Genomic DNA, 24,370 nt, shown 5'->3' with positions numbered 1-24,370 from the left:
GAGCTGCATCAGCTGCTGAGATAACCAATCATCGTCCATGCCGCGAAAATCGGGAGCCCACGGTGGGCGGGTCACGTCATCAGTATGTCGGATAGCAACCCGACTGCGGACCCTTCGCAGAGTGCGGAACTGGAGACACAAAGCCATGGACCGAGTAGAATGGAGACGGCTAATATGTACAGCAGAGGCTACTCAGGCCTTGGCCTGACCGGTAAGGTAAGTTTATAAATAAGCACAGGTAAGACTTACATCAACCGCGCTGTCGAAGATTTTTCGGAAATCAGTATTTTAATCTATATACTTCCACATTTCAATCGTCTTTCTTTCCATTTGACGTTTATCACTAGTGCCTTCTTTTAGCGATGTCTTGTGAAATCGTGTTTTGTGCCACATAGTTTTCCAAAAATGTTGAAAATGGTGAAAGGAAATCGTGCTAGATGTTTTGTATGTTTATCTGTTCCATAGCTATAAATACAGTCTTTGGTATAGAATCTACTACTATGGGAAAACAAACTTGTCACGCTTCAAACACCCCGTCTTGCATCGCGTTGAGTGTGTTCATCATCCAGCTGCATCTGCAAGAATAGTTCATTTAATTAAAAATAAAAATAAAGTTCAAACTCATTTTTTAGATTTCACTTTCCTTTGCAAGAGTGTTCCACCCTAAGCACGTTTCTTTGAGGCTAATGCTAATGCGGCTAATGCAAATTCATCTGTGCGATTCAATGCGATAACAGTTGTGACCCCACTATGGGATCAATTCGAAAAAAAAATGTCAAACCTAAGCAAATGTAATGTTACATTGTTTGAATAATTGATGAACACTGCACTTGGCCAATTTTATTTTTTTAGTAATTTAGGTCATGAAAAAAACCTCTGTGGCATAAATTGATTTTAAAAAACCTTCAAAGCTGAACTTCCGCCTGGTATGTTGGAATAATATTATACTATGATTATTTTCTTCTCAATGATTTTTCAATAATTTATATGATTTAAGAAAAAAAAATCTAGTAATTCAGTATCATAATTTAATTTTTAATGACTTATTTCAGTTCACTGGATCATAATGCAGCTTAAATGCAATTATAATGATAAATAGTTGCATTATATTCAATTTGAAATTCCTTTTGAGTTGCATTATGAACATTTTGCAATCCAAATGAGTTGTATAATGAACAATCATTGCATAATTTATTTATGTGTCTTGTTTTTTAGCACTCTTCATATTTATCCAGCTCGAGAAGCCACGATGAAGAAATGTACAACTCGAGCTGAAAAAATCATCTTTTTGTCACTCCTTTCATAAAAAACTATATTTGTAAATAGTAAGAGAAAATTGCAAAAAAATAAAAATAAAAACTTTCATTCTAAATCGAAATTTAATTTCAATGCTTCACTAGTATCAAGTCAATGTAAGCTTTTTTTTTTTAACTGAACCCACTGTTTGTATGGAAAAATCCTGGTTAATAATCTTATCTCGAGTAGAGTTTGAAAACATATGACGATGCAGTAGCAATGTACAGAAGCCGGCAAAAAAAAACAAAACTACTTTGAAACGGGGTGTCGATGGTCAGCTGAATACTTCTGATAAGGCGTTTAAAATGTTTATTATTATTATTATTATAAAGAGCTGAGGAAACCCTTGGAAGTGATGATTCCAATACAACGTGTTCCTTTTCGCTCAAAACCATGAAAACCCCACTCTTTATTTGTTGTTTTTTTTCAAATAACATGTACAATTCATATGCACTTCCAGTAAGAAAGTCTCTTCTAATGATGTGCAATCTTCTACGGTAAACTAGATAGAGTATTTCCAGCTCAACGCACGAATCGCGTAGACGCGACCTTTTTCTATTCAAATGAAACTTTGCTCCTGTATGAGATTCTTTGTGATTCTTTGTGTTACACTAAATCCCCAATTTACGCTCGAAACGAGGGGAGCGTAAGCTGGGTGGGAGCGCTCATTTGGGAATTAGTGCGTGTATTCGGGGAGCGTTTTTTTGTCAGTTTCCGAATTAGCTTGTGAAGATGAAAATAACGAAGTTTCTAACCAGTGAAAAGATTATAAGTTATTGAGTGACAATCAATAGTTTAGCAGTTTTGCCAAGTTCAGTGGTTCCCAACCTACTGTCATGGGCAAAGTGAAGTTGTCAAGAACCGAAGATGTGAGGATGAAATAAAAAGGTTTTCCGGATTCTGCACTTCAAGGAGTACTATTATCACAATGTAGTTGTATTGCAAAGATCTGTGGTTCCCAATCTGGGGTCACGGGCCAGAAGAATTTGTCAAGAACTGAAGGTGCTTAAAAGAGGTGCAAAAGTTTTTCGGATTGAGCATCTCAAGGATCAGTGTCTCTTAAATAGATATGTTGTAAAAATCAGTGGTTTCCAATATATGGTCACGGGCCACCTCAAGTGTGACGACCAAATGACAATGTTTTTCGGATTTTACGCCTTTGGATCAACTTGCTGGAATATCCAGGGATTTTTTGATGCACTCTATGGAAAGTTATAGCATGTTGAACTTTTTTGGGAGAGGAAAAAAAGTTGCCAATCCTAAAAATTTTGGCTACCCCTGTATATAGTAGTTCCCAATATGACGTCACGGGCCACGGGAATTTCTGAAGCATCGAAAGTGCTAGAAAGTAGTGCAAATGTTTTCCTTTGTCGAGGCTGCGCCGCCATGTGCCTCTGGGTCTGCCTCTGCTGGGATGTCCTGCTGGGTTCCAATCTAACGCCTGCTTGAAGATTTCGTTTCCGCCCCTACGTAGAGTGTGGCCGACCTACCTCCACTTTCGCTGGTTGGCCTCGCACTGACAGTTGGGTGTTAGGCGTTACTTAGAAGGTATTGCGCACTGTGCGTTAGCAGATTGATGCATGATACTCTGCACGTGCATCACACACCACACATGAATCAACAATTTGCCACCATAATACTCGATTTGCAGCTGCAGCTCTCCAACGTCGGTCACGCCTAACAAGAACACTAGCGCCACGCAGTGAGCGATTCTCGAACTAAATTGCTTCCTATGTGAAAGCTTTTAGTCTTCTGAGCAACTTTGCCGAAGACAGTATCGTTCTAAGTGGTCCAGAACGCGAGATATTCCACATCTACTGGCAAAATGTAATACTATCCTACATGCCCGACATGGTGCCCGGCATGGTGTAGCAGATTCCCTATGGCCACTGTTTCAACATATCAACACATTCTTGACGAAATTATCTATCAAATAAGACATTGGTCATTTGAATTTGTAAAAAAATCTTCATTCTATAAGAGTTTGAATTTCTGGGTCATAATGACCCCAATGCATTATTCGTTACTTTTTATGTGGTGCCATTATGGATTCACCTTAAGATTTTTTTTTCTAAATTCTCGTTTCTGCAAAAAGTTTCATGACGATAAGTTAATTAACAAAAGAGATATTAATGCTTGAAATCGCGTTTTGGGCCATAATAACCCTAATGCACGACGAAGGTTAATATTCATCCATCAACAAATCCTTTAGGAAGCATTTTGTATGGGAATTTCTTCGGAAATTTCGTTGAAATTTCCTTCTGCATTTTTTTTTCCTTGAGTCATTCATTTGGAAATTTCACAGGCAATTGTTTTGCGACTTTCTTCCACAATTCATTCGGCATATTCCTTGGAGATTGTTTCGGTGCTTTCCTTGTGAATTCTTTAGGCCATTCCTTTGGACATTTCTCAATCAATGAATTTATAGTTTCAGAAAATTTTTATTTGAAATTGCAAAATGAATTTGCAAAAATATTGCAGGAACAAAAAATGCTATTAAAAAAAATTGCAGAAAAAACTTAAAACACAAATCCAAAGTAAATGCCTTAGATGTTCTCAAATGCATTTGAGGGAAAATGGGATTCCTAAAAGATTTGCGCAAGTACTCCAAAGGATTTGATCATACCAATTCCCAGAAAACGAGTTAAAAAGCATTTGAAAGGAGCTACCGTAGAAACTTCCATGATTTTTTTTTCATAACTATACGTACAGCAATTTCTGAAATAATTATCGAGGAATATGACAAACAAACATCGCCAAGATTTTCTTTGGATTTTTTTTAGGAATTTCCGAAGAAATTGCCAAAGAAGTTTCCAAAGTAATAATCGATAAAATGTGCAAATGAATAGCCAGGAAAAAAAATCCAAGAAATTGGTTATCGAATTCTCAAAAAAAAAAAAAACATTGTGGCTGGGGGAATTTTCAAAGGAATTGTCAAAAGATTCATAAAAAAATGACGAATGGCAGTGATTGGAAAAAATCCCAACTACCCTTGAAATTTCCAAAGAAATTTGTGAAGATATTACCACGGAACTTTCAGAGAAATTGCCACATGAACAAAATCGAAGTTCAGGTACGCATTTATGATGAAATGCATGGTCTTTAAGAATGTGAAGAGGGAAAATTTTTTGTTTCAATATTTTATCAGGTACAACTTGGAAATGTTGCAACTTTTCGAAATCACCGTGAAAAATTTTAAATTTTTAGGTCTGTATTTTTTTAAAAGATGCTGTAGTGATTGTTTCGAAAGATTATAAATTTATTTTTCTTTTTTTATTATGTTCTCTATATACTCTGACATATTTTTTATTTCAGATTTTGTTTTTTATAGTTCTTCTAAAACGATCTAATTTTGAACAATGACAAATAGATTTCCACCAAAAATATCAGATATGCAGCAAGATACTCATCCAAAATTGATGCAATATTTCTTGAAACTGCTTCCGACATGTTGTCGGTTGAATCTTTATAATTGACAATCCGCCAAATGATATAGTAGACACATCTACCGTGACTTTATAACGCTTTGACGTCTTTTTGGTCAGATCTTTCCTTATAACTCGTAAATTCGACCGAAAACCCTCAAATATTTTAACATATTCGGATTCTTTGTAAAATTTCCAATAAATTTAATCTGTTGAATAGTTAGTTGTCATTGGAAAAGTATGTTAAAAAAGGGAATTAGTAGCGTGACATTACAACGTTGAAACGTCACGCTACTCATTCCTATTTTTAACATGCTTTTCCAATGAAAAATACTGTTCAACAGATTAAATTTATTGGACATTTTACAAGGAATCCAAATATGTAAAAATGTTTGAGGGTTTACGGTCGAATTTACAAGGTATAGTGGAAAATCTGACCGAAAAAGCGTCAAAACGTTGTAAAGTCACGGTAGTATATGTCAGAAAGCTATCAAAACAAATAAAAACTATAAAATATATAAAGTAATAACACTATTCACTACAATTTTCTTTTCAGGGATATATCCTAAAACTTCGTCAAAGATTTTTATGGATGCAATATCTAGAAACTTTCGCAAATGATTTGTCTTTTCAAATTCGACAATATTTTTTCCAGAAGTGGCCTTAGAACAAATGTTTTTAGAATCTCTGGAATTTCTGCTGCTATTTCCAGGGAACATTCTGCCGAAATGGCGTTCAAACGACAATTTAAAATTCATTCAAGGATTTATCAAACAATACATTAAATAAGACTTCAGAAATTGTTCAAATAATTTTGGAACACTGCCGAATAAAAAAATCGGTCAGAAATGCATGAATTCCTTCTGATCTCATGTTCAGCAACCAAAATAATCTTCAAAAAATGGAAATTGTTCAGGGCTCAGGAATTTTGCAGGATTTTCTTCAAAATAAAAAAAAAATTAAAACATCAATGCAATTTTTACTCTAACACAATATTCTTAGGCAGAATCATATTGGTTCAATGTCACTGTTATTTTTAAGATTCTATTCAACTGATTTTCGGTGGCATTATCTGTCCAATAAATAAAAAAAATTGATGCATTACTACATTTTTATGTATTTTTTTTATTTTTTTTTAATTAGAATAATTCCAAAATCGGTTTCCATACACAGCTAGAGGAAGAATGAAGATATTTCCACTGAATTTATTGCCAAAGTTTTTCCAGACAACATGTTTACCAATGCATATCATAACTTTTCAATCAGCAGGCCGACGTCGTTTTCTTTTTTTTTTGTTTCAAAAATACTAATTTTGAGCTTCTCGGAAAAATTCATTGAGTGGATCAAATTGTGTTAGGGTGCAACAAATATGTAAAAACACATTTTTTCCTGTTTTAATGTTCTCGGGATCAAAGGGATAACCTGTTTTTATATTTTTACCTGAAAATTCAGAAAAGGTAACGTAAATCTCAAAAAAAAACGAATCAGATATGTATGTTTTTTTTTTTAGTTTTTGGGATACGACGTTTTGAAATCGGAAAGCCATACTTTTTGATACTTGCTACTCTAAAAGATTATTACATTGTTTTGGAATGGATCACTAAAATATCTAAAACGGCCGCTATGAGATGAACAGATAGCGCCACCGACCCTCAACTAAATAGACCCTCGGTTCTATGCACATTTCATCTCGATTTTATGTACATTATTATTATTTATTTTTAACTATTTAATCAGTTTATAACTTGCAGTGTGTTTTATGATGACTTTTAATGCAGGGGTTTTCAGCCTGTATCAATAAATAGTTTTTGTTGACTTCCTCATCGAGAATTGTAATACAAAAGCTGTAGATATTTTTGGTTGATGCCTTTAACTATCTTGGCTGATTAAATTCCATATTTTATAGCAAATTACATGAAAAGGTCATTGCTTTGGCAGTGAGTCGAGGTTTCGTGACGTGATTTCAGTGCCCCTTCACTGGTGCATTCCTCTCATGGATAAACTGCTGGAGGAATCTTTGAAAGAACCGCTTTAGCAATTCCCGAAGGAACTGCTCCGCTGGATCAACTTTTGAAGTAATCCCTGAGGTATTTTGGAAACAAAATCTTAGAGAAATCATCTAATACAAATCCTAAACATTTTTTTAACGAATTCATGGAGGAATCCATTGAGAAATTGCTAGAGGTACGCTTGGAGGGAATCCTGGAGGAGCTTCTAAGAAAATACTTAGAGGAATACCAGGCGAAATTTATGATGAAATTTCTGTGTGAATTTCTGCCGGGCTCTTTGCAAGAATATCTTCCGGCCTTTTCGTAAGAATCCTTATAAGAATCTCTGAAAGAATCTGTAGAAACATTTCTGAAGGAATCTTTGGAAGATCTTCTAAGACTCTCTTAGAAAAATCCTGCAGCAGAGGAATTCCATGGAGTCATGTCAGTCGATCCTGAGCGACCATTTCAAAAATATCTGAAACTTTGCACAGTTTTTCAATTTCATCTAAATCGCCATTTTTCGATATCAAACCTTCATATTCACTCACGACTAACTTTTCAAAAGGGTGCATGCGAAAATAGTTCAAAAATATTCTAAAAGCTGTACAGCAAAAACGGATTGTTCGATTGTTATGAATTTTTCAGCAAAGTTAGATAACTAAATGATGATTCCTTAGAAAATATACACTGCAAAAAATATCTTTTTTTACCTTAAAAAAATATGATCTTTGTCACAAAAACTCAAATATCTCAAAACCCTATCTTTTTACCAACGTCAATTTTTTAGGGAAAATGGCCCTTTATATCAGCTATCTACCATAAAATTTTGGTGATGGTAAACTGATAAACAAAAAAGTTATGACATTTCAAACATTTTACAATTTTTACATTTAGTAACAAAAAAAATTTTTTTTCTGTTTAAATTATTTCGAGAATTATATTTTGATGCTGATTTTATTGTAAAGGCTACCGTCTGAATTAAACAAGTTGTTTTCATGATATTTTTGTTTGATTATTCATAATTACTATAGTATCTATTTGAAACTTAGACGCGATCCAGTGTTGTGATCAAAAATATTGAGAGTGTCATACTTTTTATTGTGCGTGACTGGTGGAAAAATCCCTTGATAGTGTTGAAAAGCTGTTGATCATAAGAAAAATGGAATTAAACTTATTTTTAAGACGAAAGCTGCATAATAAAAGTTTTATATATACGCGTATACGTCTAGTTGATCTGCAAAAAAAAATACCTCTTAGAGAACAGACTTTATGATCGGAAGAATGCGAGTAACTTCAACAACAACAAATGCATGAGAGGTACATACAACAGACAAACAGACGAAATGCCTAGAACAATTTTCGTGAAAATCCATCGCCCATTTTACACTACCACCACCTGGTGGAAATGTTTCACGAAACACTGCGTTGTGCAATATCTTCATCAGAAGGCGCTAGTGTGAAACGTCAAACGCAAAGAAAAACGATGGGCACTCTTCTGGTTATGAAAGCCACAACCAAGATTCAAAATGATCGTTAAAGGCGTGGTCAATGAAAATTTCGTCAGTGTTACGTTTGTTTGTCTGTATACATACCATGACAATGCTCACGAAAATGCAAAAAAATACTACCGCTATGGATATTTGATTTGAGACCGTTTGATGAAAAAAAAAATGTTCAAAAGAGTTACGAAATCTCACCGAAAGCACCATAGATAAACTGAAAGAGACTGGTTATGCCCAAATTGAATACAAATTTACGCATTTGCACGTCCTGCCGTCTAGACTTTGACAAACGAGCCATCATCGGTAAAGCAGGGCGCAGGAAGTTCGAAAACGACAACAACTGAGAAACTGCCAGAAGTGCTAAGTGCAGAGAGTCATGCCACCATTTTTTTTCCTCCCCTGTTAAGGAAATTAAGCCACCGCGTCCAATAGGCTGAACTTTTGTGGCATGTCCCGTTTTGATAATCGCATCTAGCCAGCTAATTACCATGTGTCAAGTAATCAGCTACTGCCACGACGCGTCGTCTCCCAGTCAGGTGCAATGGAATTGATAAACTTCAAGACCTTTCCAGGTTTTGCAGACCAGATCTCACTGGGTTGCAAGCAACCACTATTTAGAAATCTTTGCCTGCGCGTGTATAAAGCACCACAACTGCAAAGCAGATGTTCCGAGGTTTCACGTTCCGTATTACAGAAACGACAGATATCACTCTGAATATGGCCAATATTTTTCAAGTGATACCTGCTCGGGCCAGTGTATGTACATAGAGCTCTCTTGTTGAGCTCTAAGAGCTTTTTGGTTTTATAAGCATTTGGTGTTATAAATCGTTTTGACTGATTGCAATTTTTGACATCCATCCAATTGGATATCACCCTCTGCTCAGCCCAGCGTGTCAGGTCCATTTTAATTGTACAGTTTGATATACCACAGAATGGTTCTGGGCCAGCAAACTGTAAATTGGAACCACTTTTAGCAAGCTCGTCTGCCATTTCATTTCCTTCAATGCCACCATACCATCAGCGACATCTGTTTAAACAATTTAATCATGCCCCTTTTCAAAAATGCTTTGAAATATACTTCAACATCTATACCCATTTCAATATTTTTAAAGGTTGCAAAACACGCTTTCAACATTCATCTTGAAGAAGAGGGAAAACACTTGTCCTCAAATGTAACAGCAAATTAATGAATAAACGGCTAATGCGCGGAGGGCGTGATAAAATCGGAACATTACTGTACATATAATATACATAATACATAATAAAAACAGCTTGTTTTACTCACGCAAGGCCATTAACAATAAAATCAGCATCAAACTGCGATTTCCGGCCGAAATAATTTACACAGAAAAAAAAATTATTACTAAATGTGAAAATTGTGAAATGTTTGAATTGTCATAACTTTTTTGTTTATTAGTTTATCATCACCAAATTTTTATAGTAGATTGCTAATACAATGGACCGTTTTCCCTAAAAAATTACGTTGGTAAAAAGATAAAGTTTTGAGATATTTGAGTTTTTGTGACAAAAATGATATTTTTTAATGTTAAAAAAAGATTTTTTTTCACAGTGTATATTTACTTAGAAATCATCATTTAGTTATCTAACTTTGCTGAACAATAAAATCAGCATCAAACTGCGATTTCTGACCAAATAATTTACACAGAAAAAAATATTTACCAAATGTGAAAATTGTGAAATGTTTGATATGTTATAACTTTTTTGTTTATTAGTTTACCATCACCAATTTTTTATGGTAGATTGCTTATACAATGGACCGTCTTTCCTAAAAAAATTACGTTGGTAAAAAGATAGGGTTTTGAGATATTTGAGTTTTTGTGACAAAAATGATATTTTTTAATGTTAAAAACGATGTTTTTTCACAGTGTATATTTTCTTAGGAATCACCATTTAGTTATCTAACTTCGCTGAAAAATTCATAGCAATCGAACGAATCATTTTGGCTGCGCAGATTTTTGAATATTTTTGAACCATTTTCACATACACCCTTTTGAAAAGTTAGTCGTGATTCAAAATAAAAATTTGATATCGAAAAATGGCGATTTAGATGGAACTGAAAAACTGTGCAAAGTTTCAGTTTAATAGAAAATCATGAATTAAAAAATGTCCATAATTTTGATGCTGTTGCTTGGAATCGCTCAGCAATTTCTGGAAAAGAAATGTCGCGAATGATTAACTATGGGAATGTGTAGAAATCTTGTGAAATTCCTTGATAGTCTCTTGTAGTATTTCTACAGAAACATCTTTAGATAGCTTTCGAGAAAATTTTGAAATAGTTTTTAATTAATTTTTTTTTAATTTCAGATTCTTAATGTAATAGTGAATCATTTTCTTTAAAAAATAGATTAGAACTTTTGGAGAAAGCTCGAGGTAGTTTTTAAAATGAAGACCTTGAAAAAAAAACCGGAAGAATGGGAAATTTTGTGGGCACGCGGGCCAAAACTTGAAGTGTCTTAGGTAAGGGAGTTAACTGCCCTCCAAGGCAGTATTCGACCTTAAAATATGTATCATTTGAGGTCTATGACCACATGTGTTTAGCCTGGGCGTTATGCCCCTCTTTCCCCTACCCGCATTGCATGGATTTGAAGCCTAAAACACCATTAAACAGCCGCCATCTTGAACTAGGAGCCATTATCTTGGATTTAGACCACCATTTTGGATATTCTAGTCGTTATTTCTGCACTCTGGACATCTTCGTCATGCCAAATATATCCATATTGCATTGTTTTATAACCTAAGACTCCATTAAACAACCGCCATCTTGAAATTTGGGCCGCCATCTTGATTTCTATACCGCAATCTTGGATATTTTGGTCACCATTTTTGGACTCCGGACATCTCCTCCATACCAAATATACTCCCATATTACATGATTTTAGGTCCTTAAACGTAATTAAACAACCGCCATCTTGATGTTTGTGCCGCCATCTTGAATTATTGAATTACACAGCCTCCATCTTGAATTTTGAGCCATCATATTGGATAGTTACCGCCGTCTTGCATATTCTGGCCGTTATTTCTGGACTACGGATATCAATATTCGTCATACCAAATATACCCTCATTGCATTGTTTTATGGCCTAAGACTCCATTAAACAGCCGCCAACTTGAATTTGGAACAGCAATTTTGGGATTTAGACCGCCATCTTGGATATCCTGGTCGTTATTTTTGGACTCCGGACCTCTTCCCTATACCAAATATGCGCATATGACATGGTTTTGGAGCCTTAAACACCATTAAACAGCAGCCATCTTGAATTTGGTGCAGCCATTTTGGATTTCAAACTGCCATCTTGAATATTCTGTTCGCCATTTTTGGATTCCGGACATCAACCACATACCAAAAATACCCAAATTGCATGGTTTTAAGGACTAAAACTCCATTAAACAGATGCCATCTTGAATTTTGAGCCGCCATCTTGAATTTTAGACCGCCTTCATGTAACGTTCCCCTACCGCCTACCAAATCAAATTTTGATCTTGATATTTATATTATTTCTAAATATTCCAGGAGCAAAGCTTGATGTACTTGTTTGTGTTTGTGTAGTATATGTGTTTCAATGTAGCTGCTAAGGACCATTTTATTTCAGAAGGATTCAGGTAAATTTATCATACAATACACAATATTGTAAAAATATGTAACTGTGTCGAGCGGATCACTAATATGTAGCTTACTCGACGTACGATGTTAATATTACTTTATATTTCAGATTTTCAACCGAAGCATCTAGTAATTTAACCAAATGCCATCAATTTGACGAGGAAACCAGGATGAATTGGGCAGATAGCTGATTTGAAGCAGTTTAACAATGGTGTGCCTAAATGTTTACCAATCGTACCCTTTTGACTCTACCCTTAAACTAACAACACCCAAATTCCCGTGACACCTAGGCCTAAGAAGAGATCGTAGAGTTGTCTACATCTTTCTTAGGTGTCCAACTAACCATCCTTTCCCTTTCCTCAGCAGTTGCAAGGACGTGGCCAGGACAGTTCTCGACCATTGGAGGATTGCATCAATCTTGTCTAAGAGTCAGAGATTAGTCCCAAATCTTTGTGCTTTGCTAGGGATGGGAAGGAGGCAACCCTCATAACAGCGGTCTAGGACTGTAGCACCTACGAATTTGTGCGACTCGCTTAATGCTAATGCTAATGCTGATGCCATCTTGAATTTAGGACCGCCATCTTTGATGTTCTGGCCGCCATTTTTGGACTCCAGACAACTTCCTCTTATCAAATATAATCCATATTGCATGGTTTTGGAGCCTAAAACACCATTAAACAGCCAGCATCCTAAATTTGGAGCCGCCATCTTGAATATTAGGCTGCCATTTTGAATTTTGGGCTGCGATCGTGGAATCGTTCAACCATGCTTAAGGTTACAAAAATCACCGCAGTTTGATATGTCGCATGATGGGGTTTGGTTCAGTTTTCTATACGGCCAGTTCTACCGGTATTGGTTCGGATCACTCAAATGGCCATAACTCCGGAACGCCTTGACCAATCCGGACCACAAACAATGGGGTAAAGTTCTGGTTCGATTCGAGCTATAATCCGAATAATAAAAGGAAAGTGCCTTAAAAGTGAGTGACCTTTTTGTACACAGACATACATACACACACATATACATGCATACATACACACATACATCGAGGAGCGATCAGCAAGCTGGGATCGCTTGAAGAGTAAGTGCGCAGACGAGGAGCACAGTTTAGAAGCGACAAAAAGTGCATGAGCACTATAACAGAAAAGCGCATGAGCGCATTGCCCCCCCCTGAAGCAGTCGCATCAGTGGTAGCAGGGGGATCGAGGCATCTAGGTGTAGCAGAGTTTTTCCAATCGGTTTTCTCTGCTGGGGAGGTTGGGAGGAAAAAAAACATACACACATACAGACATCATCTCTATTTTGTCGAACAGAGTTGATTGTTATATGTGACTTGACGCTCCGAGCCTTCTATCGAAAATTCGTGTTTTGAGTGAACATATAGCCTTTCAGTACATCCATATTCAACCTTCCCAATGCATTATGAAAAAAGTTATACGTTGCATTAAGGGTACAAAAGACCCATAAATTTGAAGCATTTCTTTACACATTTCAACTCTTTTGGCCTTAAACGAAATACATTTAATGCCTAAATTGTAGTCCGGCCAAAACTGCTTAGCTGGGCCATTCTGACCTCTGAAGCAAACCAGTTCCGAATGGATTTTAAAAAGGATCAATTTAGGAATTCCTTGTAAAAGTAGATTAAGAAAGCCAGCAAAACTATGGGCCAATCATCTGGATAATCTCGAACCGGTGCCGGTTGGAAGGACATTACTAGAACAATCATATATTGAGGAAATTGTACAATGAACTATGCCGCGGGACTACCTCCATGATTTTTTTTTTCCAGGATTTTATTCTGTTAATAATGTAGAAAGCACTTCATGGCAGAAATTCCTTTAATGAGACTCGCAGTAGTTCTTCCAAAGTTTTCTCCATGAATTCTTCAAAAGGTATTGTCTGCTTCAGAACCTTCTCCACGATTACTTCCAGAGACGCAGCCAGAAATACCCCTGGTCAAATCAAATCCAAAAGTTATTTTTTTTTCCTGGAACTTTGTGGATTAAATAGTTTTGTGGGTATTCCTTGAATGGTGTCAGCAAGATAATCCATCAAAGCTTGCTCCAGCAATCTCTTTGGAACAAATTCCTGCCCGTGTATACACCACCACACACCACAAGATCCAAAAGATCAATTTGGAACAAATTCCTGCCCGTGTATTTGAGACGTTTTCAGGAATTCCTCCAAAAATTTTCCTTGGATCTTCTTTAAGGGTTCTTCGAGAAATTTCGCACAAAAATTATTTTGAAACGAGTCCATGTTTTTTTTTTCGGTAATTCCTTCAGAAATTTCATCTTCATGGATACTTTGGGAAACACCTTTAAGGATTGCTACGGACATTCGTGCATATGCGTATATGTGAACAAATTTCTCCAGAAACATAAACGGAATTTCCACCAGGATTTTTTACTTAGGATTTTTCCAAGAATTCTTCAAGAAGTGTTTCAAGAAATTTCAGGAATTTCCCCTGGAATTCATCCTATAGTTTGCAATACATCAGACTTTTTTAAACTGATATTCGGAGATTCCTTAAGAGATTCTTGCAGAAAATTCTTTGGGGATTACCTCTAGAAATCCAGTTTTTTTTTCAGGAACGCTTTCAGAAGTTATCGTTTGACTTTCCTTTAGGAATTATTCCCAAATATATTCTTCAAAAATTCCACCGGAATTTCTCAAGAGATTCTTTAAGAGCTTCCTCCGAGGGTTTCTCCAGAGGTTCCAGCAAAGATTGCTTAGGTTTTATTCAGACTATTCTCCAAGTATTTATTTTTCAAATTTTCTTAAAAATGTTCCAGTTTCAGATTCCTTCAGAATTTCTCCGAAGAATCTCGCAGAAATTTCAGCAGAAATTTCTCCATAATCTATTCTATGGCATTTTTCAAGAAATTCTTCGGTAATTTCTGAGTTCTTCCAAGGATTCCTTCAAAATATCCTCCAGGGATCCCCCAGAAACTTTTTGACGGATTTCTCCAAAAATTCCTACCATTTTTTTTTGTCTACAATTTCTTCAATAAATTCGAAAGAAAGTTTAAGTTGGAATTACTTATAGAGTTCCTCCAAAAGTTTCTCATGCAATTAATCTGACAATTTTTCCAGAAATTGCTTCATCGATTTCTATCCAGGAATCCATCCAAAAAATTAAAAAGAATTTATTCTGGAAATCTCCAGAGGTATAACTAGGAGTTTTATAAGGGATTTCTTTGGACTACCATCTAGAGTATTCTGATGAAGTTCATTATGCTTATCTTTCCAGAATTCTTCCATTACTTGTTGTGCAATTACTGGAAGAAAATCGCAAATAAATCCTGAATGAATGTCTGAAACAGTTTCAGGAGGAATCTCTGAATGAATCGAACGAAAAAAAATCTGACCAAACCACAGGAGCAATTTGTTTACAAAAAAAAAACTCGTGAAAATTTCTGCTTAATCATTTGAAGAATTTCCTCATTTCAAGGAATTTGCAGAAAAACATTTGGAAGAATTTCTAAATGCAGTTTGGTAGGAGTTTCTAAAACAAAATTTTCAGGTGTTCATTAAATTCATTAAAAAAGGTCTAAAACACTGAACTCTGGGAGTGTCGAATTAGCATCTAAGTTAAAATACAAAAAAAAACTGAACTCTGGTAACATTTTTAAAGGATTTCCTGAGAAAAAAAAAACCTTTACCAATTATGGAAGGTACTCTTGCATGAACTTCTAGAGGAACATCTGAAGAAATATCCGGTAAGTTTTCGAAGGAATCTCAGAAGAAATTTCTAGAAACTTTTCGGAGGAATAATTGGAGAAACAACCTTGATGGAGTTCCCAGAAAAGTTAGTATACGATATTTTGAGAAAATTCCTGGAGCAATCTTTAAAGAAAATTCTTGGAGGTTCCAGCAGGTATTCCTGGAGTAATCTGTGAAGGTTTATCTGAAAAAAAAAATCCCTGGAGAACCAGCTAGATAAGCTTCTGTAAAGATTCCTAGAAGAAATAAGGAAAGTTTTAAAGATATTCTTGTGAAAAATCCTAGAAAATATTTCTGAATAAACTAATTAAGAAACCCTGCAGAAATTCCCAGACAAATTTCTAAAGGAGTGCATTCCTGAAGGAAATCCTGGTGGAATCTCAGTTTGAACTCCCGCACGTATCTGTGAAGGAATTCTTAGTCAAATTTTCTAAAGAAATGCATTTCTAAATAAAATCCTGATGGAACTCCAGCAGGAATCTCTGCGGGAATTCCTGCTGGAATGACTGTATGAAATAATGCAAGATTCTCTGGAAGTAGTCCTGCAGGATTCTCCGAATGAATCCCTGGATTTCTGGACACATTCCTGCGAGACTTTTTAATGGAATTTCCGATGAAATTCCCCAACAAATTTGGTGGTCTTCTTGATGAAACAATTGTAAATTTTTTTTAAAAAATCCCTTGAAAATTTGATTGATTGATTGATTTGTCTTTGTTAAAGAGACTTTCAGCCCCTTGAAAATGAAGAAACCACAGGAAGACTTCCTTAACGAATATTTGAAAGAATTTCTGGAAAAATACCAGCGGATAATTCTAGAGGAAGCCATGGGGACATTTTCGAAACATTTTATCATCGAATCCCTACATGAATTTCTTAAGCAATTCCTGGAAAAATGCCGGAAGTAATCTGTGGAAATCTACCTAAAAGAATTCTTGGAGAAATTTAAAAAGATATTCTGAAGGAATGTCCTATGGAAGTTCTGGGGATATTTTCCAACAACCGCTCGAAGAAATTCTGAAGCAATCGCGGGAGGCATTTCTGAAAGAAACCTTGGAAAAATTCTCCGCGGAAGTTTTTGAAAGATTCCATGGAATTATTTCTGAAGAAGTCTTGGGTTTTCTTCGAGAAGTTTCTCATAAAAATTATTTTTTTCAGGAACTACCTCACAAATTTCATTATTTGAGATATTTCTTTAAGGATTGCTACAGAAGCTGTATTTCTCGTGCATGTATTTCTTAAGCATTTGTGAATAAATTTCTCCATAAACAGTATCCTTCCTGACGGAATTTTTTTTCTTCAGGATTTCTTCAGAAGTTCTTCAAGAAATTGTTCAAGAAAGTCAAGGAATTCCTTCTGGAATTCTTCCAATAGATTTGTCAAATGCGATTCAGCAGGGTTTTTTGTCTGAGATTCTGAAATTTCTTAAGAGATTTTTGCAGATACTCCTTTAGGGATTTCCTTCAGAAATCCCGTTTTTTCATGTACTCTTTTAGAAGTTATTGTTGGACGTTCCTTTAGGAATTATTCGACATATTTAGAAATTCTCTTAGATATTTATCCACAAATAGCACCAGAAAATTCTCAACAGTGCCTTCCAGAAGTTCCTGCGAAGGTTTCTCCAGAAGTTCCTGCAAAGATTGCTAAGGATTCATTCTGACCATTCTTCAAGCATTTATTTTTATTTTTTCCAAAAATGTACTACATCAAGATTCTTTCAGATTTTCTTCGAAGAGTCTCGTAGAAATTTCAGCAGAAAATTCTCCATAATCTATTCTTTGGCATTTTTCATGAAATTCTTCTGTAATTTCTGAGTTCTTCCAAGGAATCCTTCAAAAAATCCTCCACGGATCCCCCAAAAATTTATCGACGGATTTCTCTAAAATTCCTACCATTTTTTTGTCATCAATTCCTCCAAAAATTTCTAAAGAAAGTTTTATTTGGAATTACTTCTAGAGTTCCTCCAAAATTTTCAGGTGTTTTAAAAAAAACTCCACGGAAAAACTTTTGGAAAATTCACTTGCTGGAATTAATTTTAAAAAAGCCTAAAATACTGAAGGACTCTGGTAACATTTTAAAGGATTCACTGAGAAAAAAAAAATCCAGAAAAAAAATTACAAATATTGGGAGGTACTCTTGCATGAACTTCTAGAGGAACAGCTAAAGAAATCTCAGGTAAGTTCTCGAAGGAATCTCAGGAGGAATTTTTGAAGACTTTCTGGAGGAATACTTGGATAAACTTCCTTGATGGAGTTCCAGAAAAGTAAATTTACGATATTTTGGGGAAATTCTTAGAGAAACCTTTAAAGAAAATTCTTGGAGGTTTCTAGCAGGTATTCCTGGAGTAATCTGTTGAGGTTTTGCTAAAAAAGTCCCTGTAGGAATGCCTGGAGAACTAGATAGATAAGCTTTTGTAAAGATTCCTAGAAGAAATTGGGAAAGTTCTAAAGATATGTATTCTTGTAAAAAATCCTAGGAAATATTTCTGAAGAAACTAATTGAAGGAACCGTGCAGAAATTCTTAGACAAATTTCTAAAGAAATGTATTTCTAAAGAAATCCTGATGGAACTCCTGCAGGGAATCTCTGAGGGAATTCATGCTGGAATGACTGCATTAAATAATGTAAGATTCTCTGGAAGTAGTCCTGCAGGATTCTCCGAATGAATTCCTGGAAAAACTTCTGGACACATTCCTGCGAGACTTCTCAAAGGAATTTTCGATGAAATTCCCCAACAAATCTGATGGTCTTCTTGATGAAACAATTGTACCAATTTTTTAAAGAATCCCTTGAAAATTAAGAAGCCACAGGAAAACTTCCTTAACGAATATTTGAAAGAATTTCTGAAAGAATCCCAGCGAAAAATTCTAGAGGCAACCATGGAGGCATTTTCGAAAAATTTAATAATCGAATTCCTACATGAATTTCTTAAGCAATTCCTGGAGGTGTGCCGGATTGAATCTGTCGAAACCCACCTAAAAGACTTCCTGGAGAATTTAATAGATATTCTTGAGGGAATGTCCTGTGGAAGTTCTGGGGATATTTTCCTACAACCGCTCGAAGAAATTCTGAAGCAATCGCGGGAGGAATTTCTGAAAGAAACCTTGGAAAAATTCTCCGCGGAAGTTTTCGAAAGAATCCATGGAATTATTTCTGAAGAAGTCTTGGGTTTCTTCGAGAATTTTCTCATAAGAAATATTTTTAAGCCGCTTTTTTTCAGGAACACCCTCACAAATTTCATTATTTGGGATATTTCCTTAAGGTTTGCTACAGAAGCTCGTGCATGTATTTCTTTAGTATTTGTGAATAAATTTCTCCACAAACAGTATCCTGACAGAAATAAGATTTCTTCAGAAATTCTTCAAGAAATTGTTCAAGAAAGTCAAGGAATTTCTCCTGGAATTCTTCCGAAGGTTTTGTCAAATGCGATTCAGCAGGGTTTTTTTTTACTGAGATTTTGAAATTTTTTAAGAGATTTTAGCAGATACTTCTTCAGGGATTTCCTTAAGTAATCCCCTTTTGTCATGAACTCTTTCAGAAATTATTGTTGGACGTTCCTTTAGGAATAATGCGATATATTTAGGAATTCTCTTTTAGGTGTTTATCCACAAATACCATCAGAAAATTCTTAACAGTTCCTTCTAGAAGTTCCTGCGAAGGTTTCTCCAGAGGTTCCTGCAAAAATTGCTAAGGGTTCATTCAGGCCGTTCTTCAAGTATTTATTTTTAAATTTTTCATAAAATGTTCTAAAATAAGATTTTTTCAGAACTTCTCCAAAGAATCTCGCAGGAATTCCAGCAGAAATTTTCCCAGAATCTATACTTTGGCATTTTTCATGAAATTCTTCCGTAGTTTATGAGTTCTTCCAAGAATTTCTTCAAAAAATCCTTCAGGGATCCCCCAGATGGATTTCTCTTAAAATTCTCACCATTTTTTGTCCACAATTTCTTCAAAAATTTCTAAAGGAAGTTTTAGTTGAAATTACTTCTAGAGCTCCTCCAAACGTTTCTCATGAAATTTTTCGAGGCATTCTATCAGATAATGCTCCATGGATTTGCATCCAGACAGAGCTCCACCCAAAATTGAAATTTGAGAGGGTGCTGCCAACTCCGAATACGATTTGAAACGAAATTTGTCAATCGGCGTGGGAAACGATGTTCACAAGAGGATTACAGTCTCCACTAGAGTTTTGAAAGAGATAAAAACACCACAGAAAGTGTCGATTAAGAGTACATTGCAGACTGTTTCATCAGCGGATTTTCCATCATATGTAGCACAAGAAAAGAACGGGAAATGAAGTGATATTTTTCACAAGGCAAACTAAAAGAACTGTGAAAAGCTATTTTTTTCTGAATGACGTTTATTTAATAATGAACTTAAGCTCGATACAAAGATTTTTTTTATACTTAGGTCTATGTTATTCAATAAATATATACATTATTATTTAGAAAGTTATGGAATTTTCTTCCTGTGATTGGAAGCTCTTTCTATTTCAATTCGATACATCGCCTCAATGATGTCATTAGAGACATTTTGCTGTTCAATAATTTTTGCGGTTAGATTTTGCAGCAGGTCTTCAATTTTTGCATTCTGTCGGAAACACTAGAAATCTGCTGCTTCAATTGATGATTAGTTGGTGGACAATCCAATTCAAAGGCACCCACACTTTTCTCGTCACAAGATGTTCGGGAATAGAGCCGTATTGACGTATTCTTTAAACTATCTGTCCAAGCGCAGTTCACTGGGTTTTCATAAATTCTTAATGCTTGTAGCGTAGGAAATTGATAAATTGCGAAATGTGTCAAATTGTTAACTTGGAGATTAAGGTGGGAAAGCGAAGGCATGTTCCAATTACAGACGTCAAAATGTTGAAGTCGATTTCGGTCCAGATACATTGATTTGAGCGATGGCAGACTCACCGGACCGTCACTGTAAATGTGTTTTATTTTATTAAAAGAAAGCTGTAGTTCTTCCAAATTGTCCAACCCATTTAATTGGTCCATTTGAACTATTTCTATCAAGTTGAATTTAAGATTTAAAATTTTCAAATGTTTTAACCGATTAATGTTCTCTGGGATTTGTGTCAATTTTGTATCCTCACACCGGAAAGCGCGCAGTTTGTAGAACATATCAGGTTTAATAATCACATTTTCAGTAGATGTGTTGTATAAAAAAATGTCATCTAACTTAGGATTAATGTGGATTGATTTAACAGATCCACCACTGAATCGAATTATCTCGCACTTCTCAAATGGCTCAGTGAAATTATATGGCAGTATGTCCACTATTGCATCGAAAAAAAAATAAATTGTATTATGTTTTGGGATTTTTTTAATCGAGGCTGCATCAGCAGGCCAGTTTAAGTCATATATTTTAATTGAATTATCCCAGTTTGAATCTTTTTGCACAGAGAACGGTTTTATGCCGTTGAGTGAAATCATCACAATTAGTCTGCAAGAGGTATTTTAGAATCAATGTAAAAAACAATATTATTTTCCACACTTATACTTACATAGCCAAAATTACTTGCATCCTGAACGAATTTTCAACCGACTTCACTTTCACTGGTAGAACTGATATTTGATGTTTGAGAAGTTGTCCCGACCGCTTTTTATACGTTTGCGGTGATTCAGAACTTCAGAGTAGCATTAGGGTGGTGCGATATTTCAGCAAAATGGTTCTCTGATTGATTCCGCTTTTTGTTAGGAGTGAATATTATGTGATTTTTTTTTTTATTTGTAAACAGTGCTGACTTCCGAGTGTGCTACCACTTAGCAGATAAAAAGCATGCCAACACAGAGTCGCATGGGCGTGAATTCGTTGGTTCTTTTTCTATTTTCGATTTGTTCGCTGCATTCTTCGGGTTGTGGTAGTCATGCAGCTGGACAACATGTCTTAGTATTGCATTCGAACAGCGATGGAGCATTGGATGGATGCATATCTATAGGTGAGCTCGTTCCATGCTATTGTTTTTACATTCAACGTACGTTCTTGATTATTTGAACAACAATTTTTTAAGTATGGTAATGTACATAGCTACATATGCCGGAGTGAACACTTTGTTAACAGTTTGTCAGAACGTGACTTACAACGCTTGATTAAGCTGAGAACTCTCGAAGGAGTCCATTGTAAACGGTAGTCAAGTCCCACGCTCCGTTTGTTGATTTCTTGTACATTTTCGATTGTTCTGGTCAATCACGGAGCACAACTGCAAATTGTGAGGTCAGTTGAATTCATGATCATTTGATTACCTTGCTTGGTTATCATGCCGAATCGCAGCAAATCTTATGCATGAAAAAAAAAATCTTGGAAAGCTGAAGTTAGTTTTAAAATTCAATAATAATTATAAGCATCGATTGAAGACTAACCTGTGGTTTCTGGTACCTCTGGTAACTTCATATTCGCTCTAAATATCGTTTAACATTATATTATACACTGGTGAGACTTCCATCGACCACGCATTCGATGATTGTTTGGACACAGAACAACAGATGCCTCAATTGGAACAAAATGCAATTAAAATCATCGTCACGAAAACATAATCGCCCAATGCTAACCACGTTGTTTTTCGCAAAATCACTGAGTAGATGACGATAGTGTACAAACGTCAAACAGGAGTGACAACGATGCAAGTGCCATGAGAGAGATTTGCGAAATTCAAAATACTTGAATTATCCGTTAAAAAAGGAAACGATGGGAAGTAAGCAGATTGAGACGTCTGTTTGTCTGTGGTTTGGAGTTCATGCCTTTCTTTCGTTTTGAAATTTATCACTAGTGCCTTCTGTATCGTGAAAGCGCGTTTTGTGCAACATGTGCATCAGAAAAGATGGAAATATTTCAAGGACACCTTTCAAGGTGGTTCGTCTGTTCGTCTGTACAACGCCTATAAATACAGCCATTATTAGTTGTGGTGTGGATACGATTATGGTCAAAGTGGCGTTCATAGAAAAAACAAAAATATACTCTTTAAGCACATCAAATTGAGAAAAATAAGCTTGAAACTCTTTAATCGCTCTGACTTGAATTACATCGAGTTTTTCTACTTTCTTCTGTAAAAAGATTACAATTTTACTAAAATAAAAAACTGAGAGTTCAAAATCTTTTCAGATTTTAGTTTTTCACCCAAGCGCGGTCCACCCTAGATTTGATTCTATGTGGTTTATTCATATGTGGCGAGAAAAAAAATCATCGGCGAGAATTGCGATAACAGCTCTGACCGCACAATGGGATCAATTCAAAGTTCAAAATTGAAATCGTTTCAATCCAACGGAAAGTGAATGTAGCGTTGTTTGAACAATTGACGAACACAGCACATAGTCAGTCACATTTTCGGAGCAAAATAAACGACGCATAAACAAGAACAAACTTTCGAGAGGTACACTCAAAAAAGTTTTCAAAGCTCAGACTCTCATGGTTTAGTTTTCAAAATGATGAAAGGCATCATATGTTTTTTTATTTTTTTTTTGTGTTGTAAAAGATAATTTAAAAATTCAAAACAAATATTTTAAAACATAATTTAATTTTAAAACTTTACTAGAATTAACCCTCAATATGCCCTTGTGTTTTTAACTGAACCCACTGTTCGTGTTGGGAATTTTTGGAACTTTATCTCAACCCGAATTTGCAAACATACATATGGCATTGCAGAGGAGCAGCCCCAAGTACAAAACAAACATACCGTAAAATGGGGTAGCACTGATCAGCAGAAACTTGCTCATGAAATGTTAAAATCAAAATTTTTGTTGAATCTGTTTCTGATCACGAACTCTGTTTTGGTTAAACAGCTCAAATATAGCTACGAAGAGATACAAAGGATCATGAAAACCGAGTTTCATGAATGTTTAAATGAACCGATCCTTCTTTACTTTTTTTCTTATCGCAGCTTGTTACATTTTCAAAAATTCACGTTTTGCATGAAATCTACAAACAATGTGGAACTCAAAATTCCTCTACCAGCTACACATGACTTCGAACCGATCAACTTTATAGGTGAAACTTGTGAATAAATGCTTATTTTTAGTTAAATTATCCATTTACCAAACATATTTCTAACTCCGATAGAAAATTGCCATATCTTTAGGCATTATTTCTAGCTTTGATATTCTTTTTATTTTTATATATTTTTCAAAAAGGGTATCGCGCCACTTGGGCGGTGGCTTCTATATTCGTCTGTTTTCCACTATAACTCAGTCAATTTTGAACCATTTGACTTGAAATGTTGTACAAGGGTAGATACTATACCTATCCCACTGCATTCCAAAAATTTTGTCAATTGGTCCAAATTTGACTGAGTTATAGCGGAAAACAGACCAAAATAGAAGCCACCGCCCAAGTGGCGCGATTCCCTACCTCCAAAAGTTTATGACCACTTGGACTTTTGGCATCATGGGGCTGTCCATAAACCACGTGGTCATTTTTTTGGGACTTTTCAACCACCCCCCCCCCCCGCGTGGTCATTAGTTCATACAAAAAATTTTATTTGTCCATACAAAATGGTCATTGGTCGAACCCCCCCCCCCCTCATGACCACGTGGTTTATGGACAGCCCCCATATATGAATTTGAGGACCTCGATTTAAACTTGTACAGGTATTGTAACATCAATAAATACTGACTAATTGGGTGATCAAAAGTACCCTATTTCCAAATCAGATTATTAATTGTATAAAAAAATAAAAGAATACATGAATAAGCATTTTAACAACATATGTTCAAGTTTTTTTATGCAAAGTAAGCTCGGATTACGGTTCTTGTGAACAACTGGGCTGCTGAATACTCGCACTTTTTCCCTATAAACAAGTTAAATATGCAA

General features: G+C 35.5%; 1 protein-coding gene across 1 annotated transcript; it reads right to left on the bottom strand.

Moving 5' to 3' along the window:
• Window positions 1-434: 434 nt before the first annotated feature.
• Window positions 435-23,961, bottom strand: LOC134285108 (leucine-rich repeat neuronal protein 1-like). Its single transcript, XM_062845161.1, has 2 exons — window positions 21,072-23,961; window positions 435-21,010 (listed from the first exon to the last, which is right to left on the bottom strand). Exons 1-2 carry the CDS (start codon window positions 21,089-21,091, stop codon window positions 20,116-20,118), a joined length of 915 nt encoding a protein of 304 aa, XP_062701145.1. The 5' UTR covers window positions 21,092-23,961; the 3' UTR covers window positions 435-20,115.
• Window positions 23,962-24,370: the final 409 nt, after the last annotated feature.

Source organism: Aedes albopictus, chromosome 1 (genome assembly GCF_035046485.1).
Source record: "Aedes albopictus strain Foshan chromosome 1, AalbF5, whole genome shotgun sequence".
Taxonomy (NCBI): Eukaryota; Metazoa; Arthropoda; class Insecta; order Diptera; family Culicidae; genus Aedes; species Aedes albopictus.
This window is presented reverse-complemented; position numbering and strand designations above follow the sequence as displayed.

Bases quoted from the DNA above. Each gene is read 5' to 3' on its own strand.
- LOC134285108 (XM_062845161.1), bottom strand. From the start codon at position 21,091: ATGCAAGTAATTTTGGCTAT. The intron at 21,011-21,071 runs GTAAGTATAAGT...TACCTCTTGCAG, and splicing joins ATGCAAGTAATTTTGGCTAT to ACTAATTGTGATGATTTCAC.